Source organism: Theileria annulata, chromosome 2 (genome assembly GCF_000003225.4).
Source record: "Theileria annulata chromosome 2, complete sequence, *** SEQUENCING IN PROGRESS ***".
NCBI classification, from domain to species: Eukaryota; Apicomplexa; class Aconoidasida; order Piroplasmida; family Theileriidae; genus Theileria; species Theileria annulata.
Window position 1 is genome coordinate 1,842,630 of NC_011099.1, and position 20,759 is coordinate 1,863,388.

A 20,759-nucleotide genomic window follows, 5' to 3' on the forward strand; every position below is an offset into this window, starting at 1 on the left:
AAATAATATTTTTTTATACAAGATAAGGCTTTATTAAGCCTAGAATTAACTTAAATTAGGTATATTTAGACTTAAATTGAGTAAAATACTATAATATGTATGTACTGACATGGGTTTAAACTGTAGTATATATACGACCTAGTAGGTGATAGATCTAGTTATATAATTAATAGATCTAAGTCAAATTATAAATTATAATAATGTAACAATAACAACATGAAGTATAATGTCTTTAAATAATGGATTTCCAAATAAAAAATTAATAGATCTTAGTTGTGAACTTGTACCAACAGCGTTGGACCTGAAAGTTCAAACCTCAACGAAAGAATTTAAACACTTTGATACAGTAAATGGAGGAGGAGAGTACAAATGTAATGAAAATTATGGTTTTGAGACAATATTTGACACAACCGAGGGAGATGATCTAATAGAAGTTATTTATAAGGCGAAAAATCCTAGCGAATACGTTAGAATACTAACCAGAAATAGTTTCGGCCTGGAAACAAACTCAATTTCTTTATTTCTCAACAATAATGATATTAAAGTTTTAACTAAAAATAAAGGAATCTGGGTTGAAACGAACAAATTGACACTTGACATCTCAAATAAAGAGTATCTTGAAGAGAATATATATAGTGAAACTAGAACAAATTGGTGTAAAATACCAAATAATCAAAATTTCAGAGGAAAGTGGATTAAAAGAGCTTTTACTAACTACAATAACAAGCAGAATTATGTATTTAATAAAATTATTGACTCGATTGATGAAAAAGGTAAAGAAAATATTATTTGGGAGGCTAAAGAACCCTTACAATTAGCTTTATTCGTGTCATTGTGTTTATATAATAATGGGCAAAAGTATGTTGGAATAATCCACAAAAACTATAACTATTCATTGCTAAAATACACAAATGAGATCAAGAAATGGGTCGATATTACTGAATCGAAGATGAATTTGTCAAAATTAAAGTTTTATTTCGATGATGAAAATGATTCAAAGCATATACAAGACCATGATTTTGAATATTTCGTCGATTTCTTTCGTATGAATTATAACGTTAATTTTGTATTTCCTGAAAACGATTGTGACAATTCACTTCGTGGGAAACTCCCCCAAACTTTTCAATATAACCTCATAGATGATACAATGTGTATCAAGTTTGATAAACATAAACCACTACCAATTGATCCAGCTAAAACAAATATTAAAATCAATGATTCTAATCATTACATATCAAGGAAACGCAAAATTTCTGAATGTGAAACACATTTTAGTGAAAATCCAGATTCTGTAGACCTTAGTGATTATAATGAGGATGATCAGAGTTGTGAAACCGAATCGGACATATTTTGTGATAGCGAAGATCCATTTGATAGTGATTTTGGTGAGTATATTGATGGAAACGAGAATAGTTGTAGTGATGAAAGTGAAGATGAAAATCAATTTCAAATCCCAGTGATGTTGAATATTAATAATAATAAGTTTGTCTCTGGGTACAATCTTAATAAGTGTGGTCAACTAACGAATTTCTATTGTAATTCCTCTAATTATCGGTTCACTAAAATTATAGATTTCGAAGAGGGAGATAGCTCTACAACGGTAATTTGGTCAGGAAACGACCCTGATAACCGTATTTTTAACGTGTTTGTTCTGAATATGTCTAGTATCAAATATCTCATGTTGCATTCGCAAATTTATAAGTATTTTTTATATAAATGGTCTTCTGAGACCCAAACTTGGACTGATTTAACTGATAAAACTATTAAATCTACCGATTTAGTGTTATTTAATGAGGATGGAGATCAAATTGACTTGTTGAATTGCGCCGTGGATTTTGAAAATTTTGGGCTCAGAATTAAGACAGAATTAGTATGTCATAAAATATCATATAAGGACGAGAAATTGTGGAGTTTAAATGAAGAAAATGAATCTGTAGGATTGGACATAATTGTGATTAATGTATTGATTAATAGGCTAAATATATTTACCAAAAATGGAAAAGTTAAAAGATTTAACATTTTTAATGATGAAATCCGTTTAATTTCACAGGATGAATCTACTTTTAAACAAGATTAAACTAATATATTTTAATAAAGGTGTAAAGTGTAACAATAAATTTATCAATTGCACCATGATACTGTAAATAATACACTAATTTAATATAACAATAAATAATATATAATATGGTCAGGTAGATTTGCAATTATTTTGATTAAATAATTAAATTAGGAGAGTAATCTATATAGTACATATGATAAGTTAAAGTTCGGTCATTTTCTGGTAAAATAGCTCGTCATGCTTCTTAATGTGTTCCTTTGGCATCGTTAACTCCTTTATGCCTCGGTCATCCACTGGGTCGATAACCTGTAAAACCAAACTGCTAGGGGGAATATTCTTATCGTTGGCCTTATTACTATGTTTTAAGGATTTGTAAATGTGTTTTGCAGTCAATTTACCAACTCTGTCGTCTGGTATGACCAGACCTTCATACTCAAAGTAATAGCCGTCTTCAGGCATTAATTCGAATATGTGCAATAAACTTTCATAAGTACTTATGTCCACATTCGCCTTTGCTACTAACTCATCCAAAAACAAGACACCAGAACCGTTAGGCTTTTCGTGCGAAGAGTATAAGTTTGTTAGTGATTCAACCCTTTTTTTCATCCTGTACATGAGGAGTTTGAGAAGCGATTTCGATTCCAGTGACTCGATAAAATCGAGCTCCTTTTCATGGAACGTAAATGGTACGTCCAAAGCTATTAAATCATCTCTAGAATCTAATCTTTCCATTCTTATATCAAACATTATACCGCCAAATGTTTTATCTCCAGATTTAGTGTGAGAACTTTGATTATGAGACTTGGGATGGTTTCCCGAGGAATCAGTGCTATTAAAAAGTTTGTTAATAGTATTGAACCCCTTATTTAAACTTGTAAACCCGTGTAAATTAGTGTTTAGCAGTTGTTGGTATAAGTTGTCCATTTCCTTGAAATTTGGAATTCCAATATTACTAACGTTATATACATAACCTTCTGTGGTATAGGGATTATTGGTATATGAGGGATCTAGTTGAATAAAGGATTCTGAAGCTTCTTGGAAGTCGGAATCATCAGATCCCTCTTCAATATCATTGGCGATTTCGAGAAGTGACCTTGCGTTGGTGGAGTCAAAGGCCTCGAGAAGAGTGGTGGTGTCGTCCTCGAGATCAACCACGTCAGATTTAGCTGAACCCTCTGGAGGCTCGGCCAGATAACCCTCAGGCGTGAAGTCAGGAGAGAGCATCTCCCGGCGGACAAGCTCGTCCATTAGGTCTAAGTGCGATTGGGTTGACACCAGGGACATGAGCTTTGACAACGCTTCGTGTACCGTAACGTTGTCGGGGTCACATCCAAACTTTAGGTATTGGTGGTACTTGTTAATGTTCTTAGTATTGGAGTCGATTTGAGTATATTTCTCCAATATGTCCCTCGTGTCCATGGTTAACAAGTTGTGCGAATAGAGTGAGAAGTCGTTTGAGCGCTCTATAGATAGGCAGCCATTAAGACGGTAGAGAAGCTGTAGACCAAGACAAATGCCAAGAGAGTTGCCGAACTTGCCTTTGGAGAGTTCAGCTTTGAAGTAATCCTTCATGGCATAGGCAACCTCTAGAGCGGGTGCGTCCATTGACACACTCAACGCATTCCCAATAGCTCCGAGAAGAGACTTAGGTTGCATGTTTATTGTGGCGGTCTTGTACGGCGAAGTTGCTAGGATGCCAGCTGCGTTAATGTACTTGCGGCACTGTTTTGCCACTTTCGAGTTGATCAGGTCCTTAATCTCCTGCTTTCGTTCAGGATTTTTGTATTTGCCTTGAGCCAAACGGGAAAATGATGTTATCAGGGTTATAAAGGGAACTGGTTGATCATGGAACCGCTGGTCAAGCTGAAAGTAGTGCCAATGCTGTAATAACACGGAGGAACCGGCACAGAGAAACGCCAAATCGTAGTTTATATCATCCGTGGAATTTTTGTAACGGTTAATCCATTGAACATACATCACCTAATCATCATTATACTACTAGGAACATAGAATAAAGTTAGTAATACGTAAAACTAATTAAATTGAGCAAAATAAGTCAAACTAGGAGTCCATGAGGGAATTAACAAGGATTGCCTATATGTAACACACCTGTAATCTCTCGATCAGATCATATGATGATAATGAAGTTATCATATTATTAATGAGACAGTTGGGATGCATGGGCTTAAGAGTTGGAGGTAGTCGAGTGACGTTGGTTCCGGTTTTGGCGAAGAACAGACTCCTAACCCGTCCCAAGTTCATGTCAACGTCCTTCTGAGTTATACCTACAGTTTCATAAAAATCACGAGCCTCGTCAAAGTTGTCCGCAGCAATGATACCGTAGGTTATCTCAAATAGGTCCTTTAGTTCCTGGTACTTAAAAGTGTGGTTGTTCAAAAAATTCTTCAGGTTATCACTCTTGTCCATCAGCTTCATCAAGGTCAATGCCTCAATCCAGAGCCTTTGGAGTTCTGGATGCTTGTCCACTGTTTCCCAAACCAATTTATAACCACTTAATCTCTTAGGCACTGAAAATAAGGCCCTCTCATATCCTAAAAATAAATTACAAAATCCATATTTATATAGAAATATTTTACTAATAATATCACTTTCTACTAAATTTTGATTAACAAATTTAAGTAACTATTTAATAGTATATAATAATAGTAGTAGTAAAGGGTGTTTAGTATGTATAACTAGGTATAGGAGTGAGTTGTGGAGGTTTGTCCAGCAATTCTAATACCTGAAAGTATGTAGTGTATGTTATTATTTAAATCCTTCGTTTCAATGTTCATCGATAATAACTCATCCATTGTGTATACTTTACTTGGTTCTTCTTTTCCAGTACGGGAGGTACCAGTTTTGCCCGATTTTTCTTGTTTGTTCCTCTTCTGGGTTGGGAGGTCAAATAGTGAGTGTGTGATTTCAAAGTCTCCGTAGAGTTCGAGAAACCTGGTGAGTTGTGCGTGAACACCGTAGTTTTGGCCTATGTCGGTGGGTGATATTCCAACTGGTATATTAAGAACCCCTTTGTGGAGTTTAAAGGATATCTTGGCCTCTTGGTTGGTGCTGGAGGCCTCACCCTCAAGTTGATTTAAAAACGCCAACGACTTCATTGGCATAATCATCTCACGTTTTGAGATAGTAATTTGACTCTCTGATCCACTAACCATGTTGTAATTCTCAATGAATACGTCTCCTTGTAGAGATAGTGCTTGGAGAAGTGACACGAGGTGTGCCCATTTAAATGCCTGGGATTTTTCATCCTCAAAACGAGCCATTAGGCGGTCCTTCAGCTCAAAAGCACACTGTTGAGTCAGCTCATCACGCAAACACATTGTGAACAGTGTCTCTGGGAGCAAAAGGGAAGCAGATGTTACCACAGGAACATGTATCCTTTTGTCGCTGGAGAAGAAATCAATTTTAAGAGTGATTGTTAGTGGAGACTTGAAAGAAGGGTTCACATCCTCAGTGTCGACTTTTTGCAAAATATTCATAAGTTCAGTCTCGTTATAGGGGGGATGGGTCTTCTGAAGTTCAGTCAATAAGTCCTCATTAGACTTTTCTCCACCCTCGGATTCAGATGCAGTCTCACTCGTAGATTCATCTAAACATTATTAACTCATTTATATAACTTTATACTACACTACTAAAGTATATATAGTTAAAAATGGTGGTTTGAGTAAATAGGTGTGTTATGTATAAATAAGAATTAGGGTGAAAGGTTTGAGATAGTGAATAGCCATACCTCCTGATTCAGACGATGCATTTTTAGATTTATGGAACTTTGTGGCGCTGGCATCATCACTTCCCAGAGTAAAAGTAGTCTTTAAATTCGTTCCGTCTTTCTTAACTACGTTGGTCAGTTTGTCAGTCATCTCGTCACTGCTAACGTCAGTATTAGCAGCGGTGGAATCCGCAGGAGAATTTGGTGGACCCTTTTTCAAAGTTTTTTCATTATCGGATAGTTCTTTACTATTGTCCGAATTTTCAATATTTTCTGAAGAGTTATTCACACTGTTGGGAGTGTTATCAGTTTTGTCTGGAGGATTTTGATCTTGTAATGATTTAGTTTTTTCGGTTAGTGCTGGATTTTCTTTATCTACTACTTCACTATCCTTTACTTTACTAGTATTATCGCTATTTGTGACACTTTGATCTTTTTCAACTGAAGATTCTTCTTTAGATAGGTCAGGTACAGTAGATTCCCCAGGTACTGTAGGTTCAGGTTGCTGTGCTGCTTCTTCAGGTTGTTGAGTAGTTTCTTGTTTGGATTCTTCAGTTTGTTCAGGCGTATCAGGAGTTGAACTTGGAGTTACTGAATTAACAGAAGTTGACTCCATAGTGGTAGACTCTTCAGGTTGTTTATTAGTTTCTTCTTGTTTATTAGGCTGTTCAATAGGAGTAGGAGTAGATTCCCCAGGTACTGTAGGTTCTGCGGGTTGTTGTTCAGATTTTTCAGGAACTGTAGGCTCTTCAGTCACTTTAGGAGTAGATTCTTCCTGTTTAGTAGGCTCTGCTGGTTGTTCAGATTTCTCGGGTACTGTAGGCTCTTCAGTCACTTTAGGAGTAGATTCTTCCTGTTTAGTAGATTCTTGTTTAGAGTCTTCAGTTTCTTCAGGTATTGTAGGTTTGGAGTCTTCAGTAGGAGTAGTTTCTTGTTGAGCAGATAATTGTTTGGAGTCTTGGGTTTCTGTAGACTCTTCAGGTTTAGTGGATTTTTGTTCAGATTCATCGGGAGCCGTAGAAGTGTTGCTACCATCGAGAAGTTTGATTGAATCAAAAATAAGTCGTTGATATTCGGATGAGTCGTATTCTGAGGTGACCGTGACGGGTGTTTGATCTGTTGTAGGCCTATTGCCAGTATCAACCTTGAAGGAAAACTCAGAATCATCAAGTTCCAAGGGTTTCCAGTCAAGAGCACTTCTGTGATCACTCACATAGCCTATAACAAAGTTACACTAGCTCCATGGAAGTATTAGATACTTAGCTATATAACTGTGTTAATATATAAGGTGCTCATGAGTGAGTGAAATGATAATAGCAGAAATAACGTGGTGTAAAACAATACCTGAAACTAGCAATAATAACTCAGGCTTTTGTTCGTTTAATCCATTTTTGAGTACATTAATCTTACCCTGTAATGAACTGAAAGCTAAAGCTGAGAGTAATTGATATTTGAGAGAATCTTTGGCCAAATTTTGGGATTCGTAGCGACGATGAAACTTCCGCCTTAAAATCTTAAGGGCGTTTGACAGATCACTGTCCCCTAAGTAATTCTTCAAACTCGTGAATTCGTCATTCGTTAGCCAAAGAGCTGATTTCAACTTTAAATAATGAGTTAACTCGTTCCCATCAGTACCCACTACAACTCATTAAACTAACTATTCCAATACTTAGCTATACTATATATATTAGAGTCAAAATTAACAAAGTTTAGTTAAATAATAGTGTGAAAGTCAATAGATTAGCTCAGATATATAACTAATATAAGTATGGAAGCGTGGTAGTGGATGAGAAGTTTCTTCAGTATCAGTCTTATTACCTGGATTTATAAACAACTTGAAGTCGATCTTTTCTAAAAATAAATATTAACATGTTTCATGAGAATATTAAAATAAATATAAGTAATATAATAAATATCTGATAAATTGATTAAATGTGTAAAGAATTAACTTGTATTATTAGAAAGATTGGATTCTTGATCTACATTTTGCAGGATATTGAGTAGATTATCATTTATGGGCAGGCCATTTACCAATTTTATGCTCTTAGTAATAATGTTAGCGGGGTTAAAGAGTAATAAAATTAGTAAAAGGGCTGGAATTTTTGGAGAACGAAATTTTTTCATAATTTAACAAAAATCTGATAAAATTCATTAATTTTTTTCTTAATGTGTAGGTGGAATGAAACTGAATTTGAAGAGTTAGACAAAAATTAGAAAACTGAATTAAACCTTATCATTATACACAAATTATTTACATGGACAAGACCTTACATTATTTTAAAGAATATAAACAGTTTTATCATAATTATGATGACTACATGTGAATTTGCACATTTATATTCAACTCGGTCCCCACCAGTAAGATAACTTCAGTTTAAAATTTTATCCTAGTGATAGCATGTAAACTTGTACTAAAAAATTGAAATAATATTTCTTAAAGCGATAAACCTAACACTCCAATTATCCAATACATAATCGAAACATATCATTCAGGACTGCAATCAATATACATTAATACTATAAAATCTTTATCTATTAATATTTATTAGTAACGTTAGGAAAAAGAGGGAAACCGGTATTTACAATATTTTAAGTAGAAGGTGTATTGTGGCTATTCCGATAATAAATAGAGTGAATGTGAAAATGAAAACTAACCAAAATAGGAATTTCCATTTGGAAAAAGTTGAAACACGTGTGAGAACTTCATAGGTGGATTGTTATCGACCGACAAATCGCCTAATCATAAATTTCCTAACCCGTTAACTATAATAAATAACAGTATAGTATTAAATTGGTGGAAATGGTAGTAAAATTATATAAATTTCAAAGGTTAAGACTGAGAATAATTAACAAGAGTGTATAAGTAAAAAATGTGTAAAAAATAATTAGTGTTTTGGTATAAATTTCGTGTAGTGAGGGTACCCATAATAAAAGCTACAACGCCATTGTTAGGTGAAGGTTGGAAGTCACATGTAAGAATTGCATATTTGGATGAGGGATTAGATAGAAGTTTCTCCAGAATCTGAGATTGACCTTTAAAGGAACTGTTCTCAAATGTCATCATACTTTCATTTGTGTAAAATTGAGCCAACCCTTGCCTGTAAAACATATTATTATTAACCGAACTAAATGTTGTAAGAAATTTTAAATAAATTAGTAGTTTCGAGTGAAAAGTGTAAAATGGACAGTTACTACTAGAATGAGTATAAAAACTGTGAAAAAAATGTGGTAAGGGAGTAACTAGAACGAATTATGTGTTACCTATCATTTTCCATGAGATGATAATACATTTTTACGAATTGAAGACCCACATTAGAGAAATTTGAATTAATTTCAGTGGCCATTTTTGTAGAGTGAACAAAATTTATAAAATAAAAAGGATGTAAATTCTATTTTTATTAAGATAACCTCTGTAATAAAGAGTTCTTCCAGAACTGTTAAAATTTTTTTATTAATATAAAAAAATTATTATAAATACAATTTATAGTGTTTAGATGGATTTATCGTTACCACATATTTTGGGTGGGAACTGTGTATAAATTTTGTTTTTTTAGTCAAATTAACACTTATTTTTTTTAATTAGAACCTTGTTTATTTTTTTGTTAAATTTGTAATCTAGATTTATTGTTAGAATGAAATTTCTGGTCTTGAAATTATTCCTATTAGTATCCTATGCCCTATGTAGGAAGCCTAAACCTGTAGAACCCAGCCATAAAGTCACTCATCACGTTCACCTTGAAGTTCAAACTGGAGAAAAGGCTACAGAAACTTTGGTTGTAGGACTTTACGGAGATTTGGTCCCAAAGACCGTAAATAACTTCGTTTCTTTGTGCGAAGGCACGAAGATTGGTGATAAACATTATTCTTATGTTGATTCTTTTTTTCATAGAGTTATTCCCAACTTTATGGTACAGGTATTGATTTCTTTCATATATTCCTTTCTGTCCTTCCTGAGGGATTTAATTTTACAGTTATTTCTAACCCTACTAATTTTTGATATTTATTTCCCAAATTACCAAATTTACAATTATTTTTTATTAAAATTAATCAACTTAGACAATATATAGTTAGTATTAGTTAACTTCTTTGAGGTTGGCTGTAACATCTATTGTAGGCGGGAGACATAGTGAACGGGAATGGCACCGGGTCCATAAGTATTTATGGTGATATGTTTGAAGATGAAAATTTCACTGCAAAACATAAAAAAGGCGTTATCGCAATGGCAAATAGAGGTAAGATTCCATTACTAATACCTTCTTAACCCTTAGTTATGAACATATTTTCCTATTTTGCTCTTAAACTTTTGTTTGTTTAGGTCCAAATACTAATGGATCCCAATTCTATATAACAACTGTTGCTACAAATTGGCTGGACGGGCGCCACGTTGTTTTTGGAGAGTTGCTTGAGGGCGAGTACACTCTACAAGCGATTGAGGCTACTGGGACAGATTCTGGAAAGCCCTCAGTACAAACAGTTATTAAATCGTGTAAAGTAAAGAAGCTGTAAATCACTTAATATACTTTCCATAATGTTGTATATAATTTATTTACTAGATCTATAAATATTTAATATATTATCAAAATATCAAGGGGTGAATTAGGAAGTAAACATATGAATAAAAACAAATTTTACACAAATAAGTACAAAATAATGCTTGATTAAATAAAATTACCTATATTTAAGAAAAAATTTCCCCTTGGTTTAACAATTTTAAAATTTTATATTGAATTGGCTAGGTGTTAATAGGTGCCTAAGGTGTCTTTTAGTTATGGCTAGCTAAAATAATATTAATATAGAAAATACATCACAAAAAAATGTATTCACAAATAAATTAATTTAAATTTCACAAATTTTTTTTCTTTCACATTAGAACTGATCAAATTATCCTTAAGTTTAGTAAACTAAGGTTAGAGTTGTTGGATATGGAAAATCCTGAAGTTAAAGCAGGTGAGATTGAGGGTAATATGTCTGGAAAGAGACCAGCTCAGCTTGACTGGGTAAGAATTAATAAGTATATAAAAATGTGTAATAGTACGAATCCATTTCGACCTATTATTGACCCAACTAGACTAGTAGACACAAATCCCTTTTCAAAGTCCGTGAGGCGTCGTTTGATAAGAGAAGCTGAACTTATGTCTGAAAAAGAACTATCTCAAAGTTGTCCAAAACAACAGCAAACGACATTAGAAAATGATAATGAAGGGGATAAGGTAAATAAAATTGACGTAATAGGAAAGAGTTACAAGAACATAGCAAAACTTCTTCACGAAAACACTAGCAATGTAATAGAATGTAATGGCTATGATTTGTGTCCTTACGGTGACAATGTTTTATACAAGCTCATTGAGAGTCCCAGTCTTGATAATGAAAATTCAACAAGCACAAGTTTTCGTCAAGACAATTCGAAAAAAATACCTGCAAAATCAATAGCCTACTACAGGAATGAAAAGATAGTGGTTTTCGAAAGTTCAAATAAGTACATTGTGTACAGATTGGAAGAGATTGAGTGGGTTGAGGAATGTTATGAGATACCACCAATTACACTGTACTTCAGGGCTGAACTTCGAGAATTTGCTCAATTAAGTCCTGATCAGTATACTGTTGGTTTAAGAATAGTTGAAGGTATAAATTTTGTATACAGAGTGAAAAAGGACATAAATTGTTCTAAGGTGATGCTAGGAAGTCGAACTGTGTGGCTTTGCGAGAATGATCTGAAATCCTTCATCAAGACACTAATTTACAGTGTGATAGATGACAGTATAGTGTTAGATGGCAATCTATTGATTAAGTACACAAAAGTTGACAACAAATGGATTGCGATATCTCAACAACCTTACTTTCTAAGACATTACGTTGAGGATGGACTGGGTGACTTCATACCAGTTTACATCGATAGAATTACTAAAAATTATAGATCTTTGAAATACACACTTGACTATAAAGATGTGCCTAAAATTGACCTGGTTAAGTACCACGAGAAGACACTTTGGAGGCGTGAACCTGAACAGTATGTTCCAAAGAGCATGTTTTGTCGTATTAATACTTCTAAAGCCTTTGTGTTTCAATTTCAGGACAAATTCAAAGTGTGCTATCTGCAAGGTAATTGCAGTATTAGTAACGACTATGATATACCACCAATCAAACTACTCTCTCAAGATAACCAAGATAACATTATTCCACTCAACTCCAGTGAGTACAGTGTCCAACTATCTGTAAATATGTATGTTCAATTTATTTACAGTCTTAACCCTGAAACAGTCTGTACTCAAGTTGAATACGGTGAAAGAATAATCTGGAAATATAAACGTGGACAAAACAAACCACTTTGTGTTGTTTATAGTCGTTCTAGTCAAAGAATTCAGGTTATTTTCGAAGACAGTATCGTTTATACAATTACGAAATCTCCCAATTCTCATGTGAAGTGGGCCGAAATTCCTCCCGAAATCTCTCTATACAAAACAAATGAACGGGGTAAAACTGTGAGACTGGATGCTCGTGATTACAGGGTCCAGTTATATAAATCCAAAGGATTTAGATATGTAGTTAATGAAGAAGTTACTTGCACTGAACTTAGACATAATGGTACAGTAGTTTGGAGATACACAGGAGGAATACTTCCCTTATCATTTGTCTATTTCTTTAAAGGAAATAAAACGATTTCCGTTATTTCCAGAACTGCGACTTGCAATTACCAACTTCAAAAGGGTCAATGGGTTACAACTGAAACCACTAATACCAATTAATCTACTCAATTATATACATTATATACACGTATATATAATATTATATAATATATAAATTATATTATAATTATTTTGAGAAAAATGTGACTGTAAAAAGAGAATAATTAGAGAGAAAAACAGAGAGAAATTTTTTTGTTAAAATCATTTAAATGGTAATCGTAGTGTATAATAGAGCTCAATAATATAAAATTGTGGAAAATAATAGTAAAAAATATGAAAACAAATGTTGCGAGTTGGTAGTTTTAAGAATTAGGTATACTGAGTGTCGAGGAGCAGCCAATAAAGTTAGGCATTAAACAATTAAAGGTTTAAGCCATAATTCAAGAGAATTATTGCTTAGGCCAGTAACCTTTATATGTTAAATGTATACGTTTACCCTTCTTATTAATAAAATTGGGATCAATGTAATCAGCTGGAAGGGGTTGTTCTGGTAAAGATCCAGGTAAATAAGTGCAAACCACCTCCTGAGTGTCAAGGTCATAATCTCTGTGGAACAAAACGGACTCGTCAGAAGGTAATAGGTGCAAGATATCCCTCAAATAAATCGAACTAAATGGATAGTTGTATTCGAGAGATGATACATCAATTTGAAATGGAGGTGGTATGGTCTTACCAACTACTTCACACTTTATTGTAGGCATCATCAATTCGACATGATAACCTATAGCGTAAAAGTTATCCATTAAGTATATAAATAAATAAAGAGTAATAGTAATGTAGAACCTTTAAGATAAGCCGGAGAAGCAAATAAGCCTGTAATAGTACAAGGTATATTAACTTCGGTTATTCTACCTTCAACATGTCTCTTAAACTTGATAAAATATAAGACCTTCTCCACAGGATCACTATTCACCTCACTTATTATACATTTCTCCAATACACCACCATCAGAGTGTTGACCCTGACCCTCATTCTTGACAAAAAGATTATAGAGTCTACCGGTAAAAAGGTGACTTAGATGCGCATAGGGTTCATCGAAAGCCAATTTGTGAATTAGATGAGATTTGATGCAAATTTTTCTGAGGGGACCAAAATCAGTGATTAGAGCTGGAACTAAACCCTCTGAGAGTAGTTGTTCCTTCTGAACAAACTTTGGCCAAGGTAAAACTTCTAAAGTTATAGAAGTGTCACGAGAATGTTTGGAGAAGGTATCAACCAACTCCTTCTTCAAGAGTTCCCAGTGCCTTCTACGCAAAATTCGCTTAAAATACATTAAATTTGAATCTTATATTACATTAATTATCCAAACTGAACTTGTTATGTTAATGAAACCGGAATGTGTAGTATATTTGACACAATAATTTAACTGACCCAATTACAAAAAATTACAAATCCATATTACTGGAAGGTATAGTAATTATAAATATTTTGTTTTTTTAGTGGTTCAATTATGTAGAAAGTGGTAACTTAAGTAAAATATAATCAAACTCAGAATTGACGAAATTTATTAGAACAAAAATTAACAATGTAAACAATTAAATGAGTGGTACGGATAATATAGAATTTGTAGAATAGAGTAGAATTGTAATGGATAAGTAGGCGATAGCTCCAGAAACAGACCAAGTTATTCATTTTCCAGCACATCCTTCAAAGCTTTGGCGAATATTTCAACCCTTTTATCATTTAATTGCGCTATACAAATCCTTGAATTGAAAATTAGGTAAATGTGATGCTTTTCCCTTAACCTGTGGACTAGCCGTTCGGATATGTTAAGGTAGCAGAACATACCCTTTTGGTTAATTACGTGTTCCCATTTTCCCGGAACTTTTAGCTCGTTGAGGCGCTTGTACAGTAGTTCGCGAGCTTTTTTGATGCGCATATATGCGCCCCTCAGCTCCTCCAGCCACCTCTCCTTCAGCGAGGGTGTAGTCAGTATCTTGAGAGCTATCTCAGAGTATAGACGAACAGGCGTTCCATGAATTCCTCTGGCCATGTGGCGCAAATTCGATATAAGATTCTCACGCAATCTTTCATCTTTCCTCCCCAAAACCTAATCACACATTTTTCACTATTACAATAACTATAATTAACAATTAAATATAACTAAATATGCTAAATTATACATAAAGGTAAATTAAGTATAGTTAAAGTAGAATAAAACTAAATATATCTAAATCAAGTGTTGTTAAGGAATAGCAGGAACGACCTGCCATGACTCAGTACCACGTGCAAACACCCTAATCTACCAGAATAAATGGTCATCATCTTAGAAAATGAATGCGATACAAAGAAATCAACCTCTAAAGCGGCAAACATCCTAATAGGGTAAGCGTCCTCAACAATGTCGCCTGAAGCATAACCCTGGTAAGCAATATCTAGAAATGGAATTAGGCCCTTTCTCTTAATCACCTCGCCAATCCTCTCCCACTCTTCCCTATTGGGATCCACGCCGCAGGGGTTATGTCCCGATACCTGAATCAACAGAATGTCACCCCTTTCCAAAGTCTCATAATATGATAATATTCCTTCAAGGTCCAAAGTTGAATCAACAAAGTTGAGATATTTGTGTTCATGATATTCTAATCCGACATTATCAACAATTGTTGGATAACCAACCCAACAAGGGTTGCTTGTATGTGTTCTCTAAATACATTTTCCACATAGCATTTCCTATTTATCCCCTATGGGAGAGATATCTATACGTTAGTTTACTGGCAAAGAGAACAAAGTTTCAATTTTACACTACCAATATTATGGTGTATAGTGTAAAATATGAACTTAGCCATTATCAGTAAACATTAATAGTATATAACTAAACAGTAGAGATGATAAAAGTACTTTTGCAAGCTTGATGTGATATTTGAGTAGTAATAGGCCGAGAAAGATTCCATTGGTTGCAGAGGCTGTGTGTAGTGAACAGATCCTTTCACATAGTAACTTGTACTCGGCCTCGTCGGTGTCTGGAGTCTTAAACAGTAAGTCACGTGAAACCTCAGAAAAGTCCGGATTACCCAATAATGGTAGGTATTCTTCCATCTGGGCCTTATCACTGGCTATCATACCACGAACCTCAGCCACAACACTATAGGACTATTTTCATGGCAAAATAGTACTTAACTATATATAGTTATAATCGTTCAGATTTATAAAAACAATCACTAGAATAGTCACAAATTGAAAATAAATTTGATAGCTGATAGACTTAGAAATAACTAGGTAAATATGTATGGCGGTGGAAGTAGTTATTGGTGAGTGGTACTTGAAAAGGACTGGTTTGCCCAGTTCTGAACGATAGACTCCAAGTGAAAGGTCGAGCTTATCAGGATGAGGATCCGCTCGAGCTAGTGTTGCAGGGCCAAAATTTAAATCCAGTGGTTTGTACACCAAATCTTCAAAAAATGAGCCCATGTTCCAATATGACGCTATTTCCTTGTAATGCAGCTATATTCGAGAGTAGCAAATCAGTCGTGATTATTATTTTAGTTGTTAGTATTACAAATAATATTAGAAGTTATATGAAATGGGATAGAATGACGGTAAAGTACGAAAAAAATAAATATTGGTGAAAAATGACAAGAATGTGTGAAATGTAAAAATTAACACAAATATTAAATATTAAACATTAAACAAAAAATAGAGAAAAACACATAAAATTTTATTTGAAACGTGCACGGTGTTAGAATCACTACAATCGAAGGATCCAACGCAACCGCACCAAAAAATGAATTTTTATAACGCTTAATAAAATTATGCCGATAACAAACCTTTACAATAATATAATTGTGAGTAAAATAGTAGGATAGCGAGGGGGAAAGGTGAAATGTAAAATAATAAAATTAAGGGTTAGAGGAACTAGAGTTGTGAATATTGTTTGTGTTTGTGAAGCGGCTGCATATCAACTACATCACTTGTGTCCGGTTCGTAATTATCCATTGGTACATTTCCCCATTTACCTACACATTACATTACCAACTGTTTTCTAGGCATCCATTTCTAGCATCCCAAATATAGGATGACATAGTTGTGTATATAAGTGGTATCCATGAGGTAATAATTAACCAAATATAGTATGGGTAAATGACTAAAACTGAGTAGGAAGGGGAATCAATTGCCTTAACTAAAGTCAGTACCTTGTAAAAATAACTGTTTATAAGTGGCATTTCCTAAAGGCCATTTGAGATAATCGCCAGTATTCCATTTAAAATGCCCCTTGGCAATAATGTCGTTATCAAATACGTCGTTGACGTCGGGGTCAGGAGGAAAAGGATCTTCGCCGTCTGGTAACGAATAGAGCACTCTAACGAGCATAAAAATCTGATCGCATTCTCCGCAACGGTACAGAAACCCCTCACGACATCGGAACCACAATGGAACATGTTCGTGCTCACCGCTCCCCCCGGTACATCCAACCACCCTATCACATATTAAACTTCATTATCCTTTAAATACATAACTATAGATAACTATGTACTAAAATAATTAATTTAAATTTAAAAACTATATGGCGGTAAAATATGTGAAAGTGAGTAGACTGTAGGAGGAATTGTATGAACTGAAATAAGTACCTTTCAGTCATTACTGAGGGTACTAATACAGGATTTTGTATAGTACCAAAAGGACCAACAAATGCAGAAGTCTTCAAATACTCATACAACTCAAGTAAGCCCAGCATGTGTTCTGAGGGCTCGGAAACGACCTGCATCCCGAGGTCCTTAGCCAACTGTTTGTAGCTCTTTTGAGGAAGAGTGTCCGTGTCCATTAGTGTTGACTCACCTCTTATGCGCCAGTACCAGTAACTACCGAAGTAGTCCATCTTCTGAGGGTCAGAACGCATCAAAGCGTCAATGTCCTTGGGCATAGTGTCCAGAGGGAGCTCAAAATCATGTGATTTTGATCGATGAAAATGAACGTAGCCTCTCCTACTCTCCAACAAGTGACATCTTTGAAGTAACTGAGAATAACTTTGGAAATTTATTCTAATCAGTTTTAACATATTAGTATCCAAACAATTCTAACATTTATGCCCACAAAAGAAATAGTCAAATTAATAAATTGTGGTAAGCTCTGCTTCCTTGGTTTCACCCCCAAAAATATGGAGAATTGAGTTAATAAAATGTTGAGTAGTAGATGTTAAAAGTGAAGGAATCAAGTAAAAAATTGAAAAATATTAAAAAGTTCAAAAATGTGTTGACGAAACAAGATAAAAAATTAGGAGAAGATTAAATTAAATTACGGATGAATATAATTGTCTAAACAACATTATTTGTGCACTAATGGGGATCCAATCTATTTATCCTCTCAAATCAAATATAATAGTTGTAATAGAATTGTATCAATGACATTTTCTGTATATTAATTTTTTAATTTTTAATATGTATCATATTTTAAAAAATGTATCCAACCCTAACATTATACACATTTCATACTTAGTTATCTATCTATTACTAACTATACCAACTACCCCTAAGGGACCAAATTACACTATTCACCGATAATCGTGTTGTAGTTTAAAATTCTCCCTTTCCTATAGTTACTAGTATACATCAACTATAACTAGATAGATAGTAATGAATGGTGAATATATAGGGAAGAAGTGGATATATTCGATGAATCCAGCCCTGAAAGTATTAGCATAGACGGTAACGAATTTGACATAAATCCCCCTGAACCCTCGTCTAACTCTGACGACCTAAATCGCCCATCGAATCTGAGAAATACTCCTTTAGATCAATCCGTTATTACAAGTATAATGAGTTACTACTACTCACACTCTTATTAAATAGTTATATACAGTTGTTTCTATCACTAACACACTTAAACATTATTTATTACTATTATTTTCCTAAAATTAGATAATTTTGAAGGTATTTTGTTAGGTAGTTAGGGAAAAGATAACTCAGTGGAAAACTGATAGGTAGGGAAATAGATGAAGATGAAGAATTGGTTGAAGAAGTTGCCGATGACGATTTTGAAAACTTCCATGTCGAATTTGGCAACAAACCCGAAGAGACGATAAACTTATTCTCAGAATCATCACAACCATCTCAACGTAGTACACTATCACAACCTCCATCCCGAACCGAACCCTCACAACTTAGTTCACAGTCCCAACCTGAATTATTTGATGATTTAACCCAAATTAGAGTTGAAACAAGTGCGTTGGATAGTGTTAATGATTATGCTGATGATGTTGATAAAGTTGAGACAATTGTGAGACCGGAGGTGAAAACTAAAAAGAGAGGAAGACCGAAGGTTATTAAGGGCAAGTCTGCCCACCCTAGTGTTGTACGTAAAACACAAACCCATACTAACCTTGTGGATAAAAGAGTAACTGTTCAGGAGGGAGCAAAACCTCCAGTAATGAACCCTGCGCATATAATCTCAGAGTATAAGAAACAGAAGCTCACGAGCGAGGAGGCGTTTGACGCACTCATTCGATACCGCATCAACAGCATGTTACCTCGACCATCGGAAAAGATGCATTATAACAAGGACGGTGAAATTAGCATTCCTAAGGGATATAAGTTCGGCAGGAGCCGCGATTCTACTGGGAAACCCCTGAAACGCCAAGGCCTGACCCGTATTGAGCGCGAAATAATGGCATACCAAAAGAGCACACACATGCTTATCCCGAGAGCAATTTTCGCTAGAATCGTTAGAGAAATCGCACAAAGCTGGTGGGCCGGTTCAGGACAAATCAGGTTCACAGTAGAAGCTCTGGCAGCCCTCCAAGTGGCCACTGAAGATGAAATCACCAAACTACTTGAAATCTCAACTGCCTGTTCACATCATGCCAAGAGGATCACACTCAGAGTAGATGACATGAGGCTCGCAAGATTCTGCAGGGGAAGACAAGAATACGAATTCTCAAATATATTGCCCTGATCTTTTTTCTTATTCCTATTCTAAGCATTAATCTTTAAAAGGCTGCCTTGCCATTTTCTATTAGTACAAAGAATTGTCCTTAAATTTTGTTTATTTATCAATATTTTAGTTTTATATATTGTATACCTATTTAAACTCCCAAATACTACTAAATAACATTAAATAGTATGTCAAGCATAAGATATGTAAAAACGGCCGAATCTCAATCACACAAACTTGATTAGCTGACCGTTAAAGTTCATTTGAAAGGAGGATAATTAAGATGTGAGATAAAGGGTAGAAAAACATTATAAAAAATAGTCTGGTAGAGGTTTTTTTGCAGGTATTCCCCTTTTGTCAGGTGGAACAGCTTCAAACTTTTTGAAGTTACAGTTTAAGTTCTCATCCACCTCCATTATGCTTGCGATATTTCCACAACGGTAGCAGTAGTTGGGAGCTGACCAGACAGTGATGAGGCTCTTGTTAAACCACCACTTATATCCTTCCATCACGAGTTGATGAGCCCTTGCGATAGTTCGAATGTTGTTCTGGTGGCAGAACTGGCGTACTACGTCGCCGCCGAAGAGGAATCCAGCGCCCCTGGGACTAGCACCCCAGCCATCCATCGCTTCAGGGTCTGACCAGAGCAGGTCGCACATCGGACCCTCGTGAGGAACCTCCTGCTTCCTGTCCAAGCACCTGATTTCGTCGATGGTGAGGATTGAGGGGGAGAGGCCGCCGTGGATGCAGAAGAACTGGTTGTCGATGAGAGCTCCTATGGAAAAATAGTCGAAGATATCAGTGCAGTAACGCCACACGTTGACGCTGCCGTACTTCCTGATACACTCGTCGTAGAACCCATACACCTGAGTAATCTGCCTCGACTCGTGGTTCCCTCTGATAAGAGTTATGCGGTCAGGATACCTGACCTTGAAACATAGCAGGAGCAAAAAGGTCTCGACAGAGTAGTAACCTCGGTCAACAAAATCTCCCATAAACAGGTAGCTGGTCTGAGGAATGTCATTTCCCACCTCTAATAACTCTTTGAAATCATAAAATTGGCCATGGATGTCGCCACAAACCTATAGGAAAGGAGTTATTTCCTAATTAACCCCAGAGTAAAGACTAGACAAATATATAACTAAATATACAAGTGAAAAATATTAGTATCGGGGTACTGTAACTGGCGAATCGACATATTGTACATTGGATTCTTCGATGAGAATTTCTTTGGCTTTATTACACAGTAATTTAACCTCGTTTTCGCTCAAATATTCACATTTCTTAAGTTGAGCTATATCTCGATCTATATCACTCATTTCCTCCTCATTTTCCCATATTATACATTACTTTGTTTACTAATTCATTACACAAATTCCCCATACATATGTTTTTTATTATTTTAAAGTTTCCACTAAATTAATTC

The 20,759-nt window shown here is 34.9% G+C and overlaps 10 protein-coding genes across 10 annotated transcripts, besides 2 other annotated features; 4 read left to right on the plus strand and 6 right to left on the minus strand.

Moving 5' to 3' along the window:
• Positions 1–226: 226 nt before the first annotated feature.
• Positions 227–2,077, plus strand: TA13350 (uncharacterized protein; the record flags this gene model as incomplete). Its single annotated transcript, XM_947559.1, has 1 exon — positions 227–2,077. The coding sequence occupies one exon, from the start codon at positions 227–229 to the stop codon at positions 2,075–2,077; it is 1,851 nt and encodes a 616-aa protein (XP_952652.1).
• A 183-nt stretch (positions 2,078–2,260) lies between these two features.
• On the minus strand, positions 2,261–7,910 carry TA13245 (uncharacterized protein; the record flags this gene model as incomplete). The annotated part of the gene is made up of 8 exons (XM_947560.1): positions 2,261–4,039; positions 4,169–4,611; positions 4,657–4,671; positions 4,803–5,666; positions 5,808–7,004; positions 7,131–7,424; positions 7,605–7,637; positions 7,736–7,910. 8 exons carry the CDS (start codon positions 7,908–7,910, stop codon positions 2,261–2,263), a joined length of 4,800 nt encoding a protein of 1,599 aa, XP_952653.1.
• Positions 7,839–7,910: a sequence feature (Signal peptide predicted for TA13245 by SignalP 2.0 HMM (Signal peptide probability 0.998, signal anchor probability 0.001) with cleavage site probability 0.516 between residues 24 and 25).
• A 706-nt stretch (positions 7,911–8,616) lies between these two features.
• Positions 8,617–9,130, minus strand: TA13190 (nuclear transport factor 2, putative; the record flags this gene model as incomplete). Its single annotated transcript, XM_947561.1, has 2 exons — positions 8,617–8,998; positions 9,048–9,130. The coding sequence occupies 2 exons, from the start codon at positions 9,128–9,130 to the stop codon at positions 8,617–8,619; spliced, it is 465 nt and encodes a 154-aa protein (XP_952654.1).
• A 288-nt stretch (positions 9,131–9,418) lies between these two features.
• Positions 9,419–9,469: a sequence feature (Signal peptide predicted for TA13185 by SignalP 2.0 HMM (Signal peptide probability 0.992, signal anchor probability 0.000) with cleavage site probability 0.873 between residues 17 and 18).
• On the plus strand, positions 9,419–10,292 carry TA13185 (peptidyl-prolyl cis-trans isomerase taCyP precursor, putative; the record flags this gene model as incomplete). The annotated part of the gene is made up of 3 exons (XM_947562.1): positions 9,419–9,700; positions 9,901–10,018; positions 10,102–10,292. 3 exons carry the CDS (start codon positions 9,419–9,421, stop codon positions 10,290–10,292), a joined length of 591 nt encoding a protein of 196 aa, XP_952655.1.
• A 416-nt stretch (positions 10,293–10,708) lies between these two features.
• On the plus strand, positions 10,709–12,529 carry TA13130 (uncharacterized protein; the record flags this gene model as incomplete). Its single annotated transcript, XM_947563.1, has 1 exon — positions 10,709–12,529. One exon carries the CDS (start codon positions 10,709–10,711, stop codon positions 12,527–12,529), a length of 1,821 nt encoding a protein of 606 aa, XP_952656.1.
• A 329-nt stretch (positions 12,530–12,858) lies between these two features.
• On the minus strand, positions 12,859–13,742 carry TA13025 (uncharacterized protein; the record flags this gene model as incomplete). Its single annotated transcript, XM_947564.1, has 2 exons — positions 12,859–13,190; positions 13,253–13,742. 2 exons carry the CDS (start codon positions 13,740–13,742, stop codon positions 12,859–12,861), a joined length of 822 nt encoding a protein of 273 aa, XP_952657.1.
• Positions 13,743–14,093: 351 nt separating this feature from the next.
• TA12970 (aspartate aminotransferase, cytoplasmic, putative) lies at positions 14,094–15,877 on the minus strand (the record flags this gene model as incomplete). The annotated part of the gene is made up of 4 exons (XM_947565.1): positions 14,094–14,519; positions 14,693–15,112; positions 15,308–15,551; positions 15,729–15,877. 4 exons carry the CDS (start codon positions 15,875–15,877, stop codon positions 14,094–14,096), a joined length of 1,239 nt encoding a protein of 412 aa, XP_952658.1.
• A 444-nt stretch (positions 15,878–16,321) lies between these two features.
• On the minus strand, positions 16,322–17,462 carry TA12915 (cytochrome c oxidase subunit, putative; the record flags this gene model as incomplete). The annotated part of the gene is made up of 3 exons (XM_947566.1): positions 16,322–16,422; positions 16,600–16,883; positions 17,035–17,462. The coding sequence occupies 3 exons, from the start codon at positions 17,460–17,462 to the stop codon at positions 16,322–16,324; spliced, it is 813 nt and encodes a 270-aa protein (XP_952659.1).
• Positions 17,463–18,218: 756 nt separating this feature from the next.
• TA12910 (histone h3-like, putative) lies at positions 18,219–19,354 on the plus strand (the record flags this gene model as incomplete). The annotated part of the gene is made up of 2 exons (XM_947567.1): positions 18,219–18,222; positions 18,384–19,354. 2 exons carry the CDS (start codon positions 18,219–18,221, stop codon positions 19,352–19,354), a joined length of 975 nt encoding a protein of 324 aa, XP_952660.1.
• Positions 19,355–19,641: 287 nt separating this feature from the next.
• On the minus strand, positions 19,642–20,652 carry TA12805 (serine/threonine protein phosphatase pp-x isozyme 1, putative; the record flags this gene model as incomplete). Its single annotated transcript, XM_947568.1, has 2 exons — positions 19,642–20,415; positions 20,512–20,652. The coding sequence occupies 2 exons, from the start codon at positions 20,650–20,652 to the stop codon at positions 19,642–19,644; spliced, it is 915 nt and encodes a 304-aa protein (XP_952661.1).
• Positions 20,653–20,759: the final 107 nt, after the last annotated feature.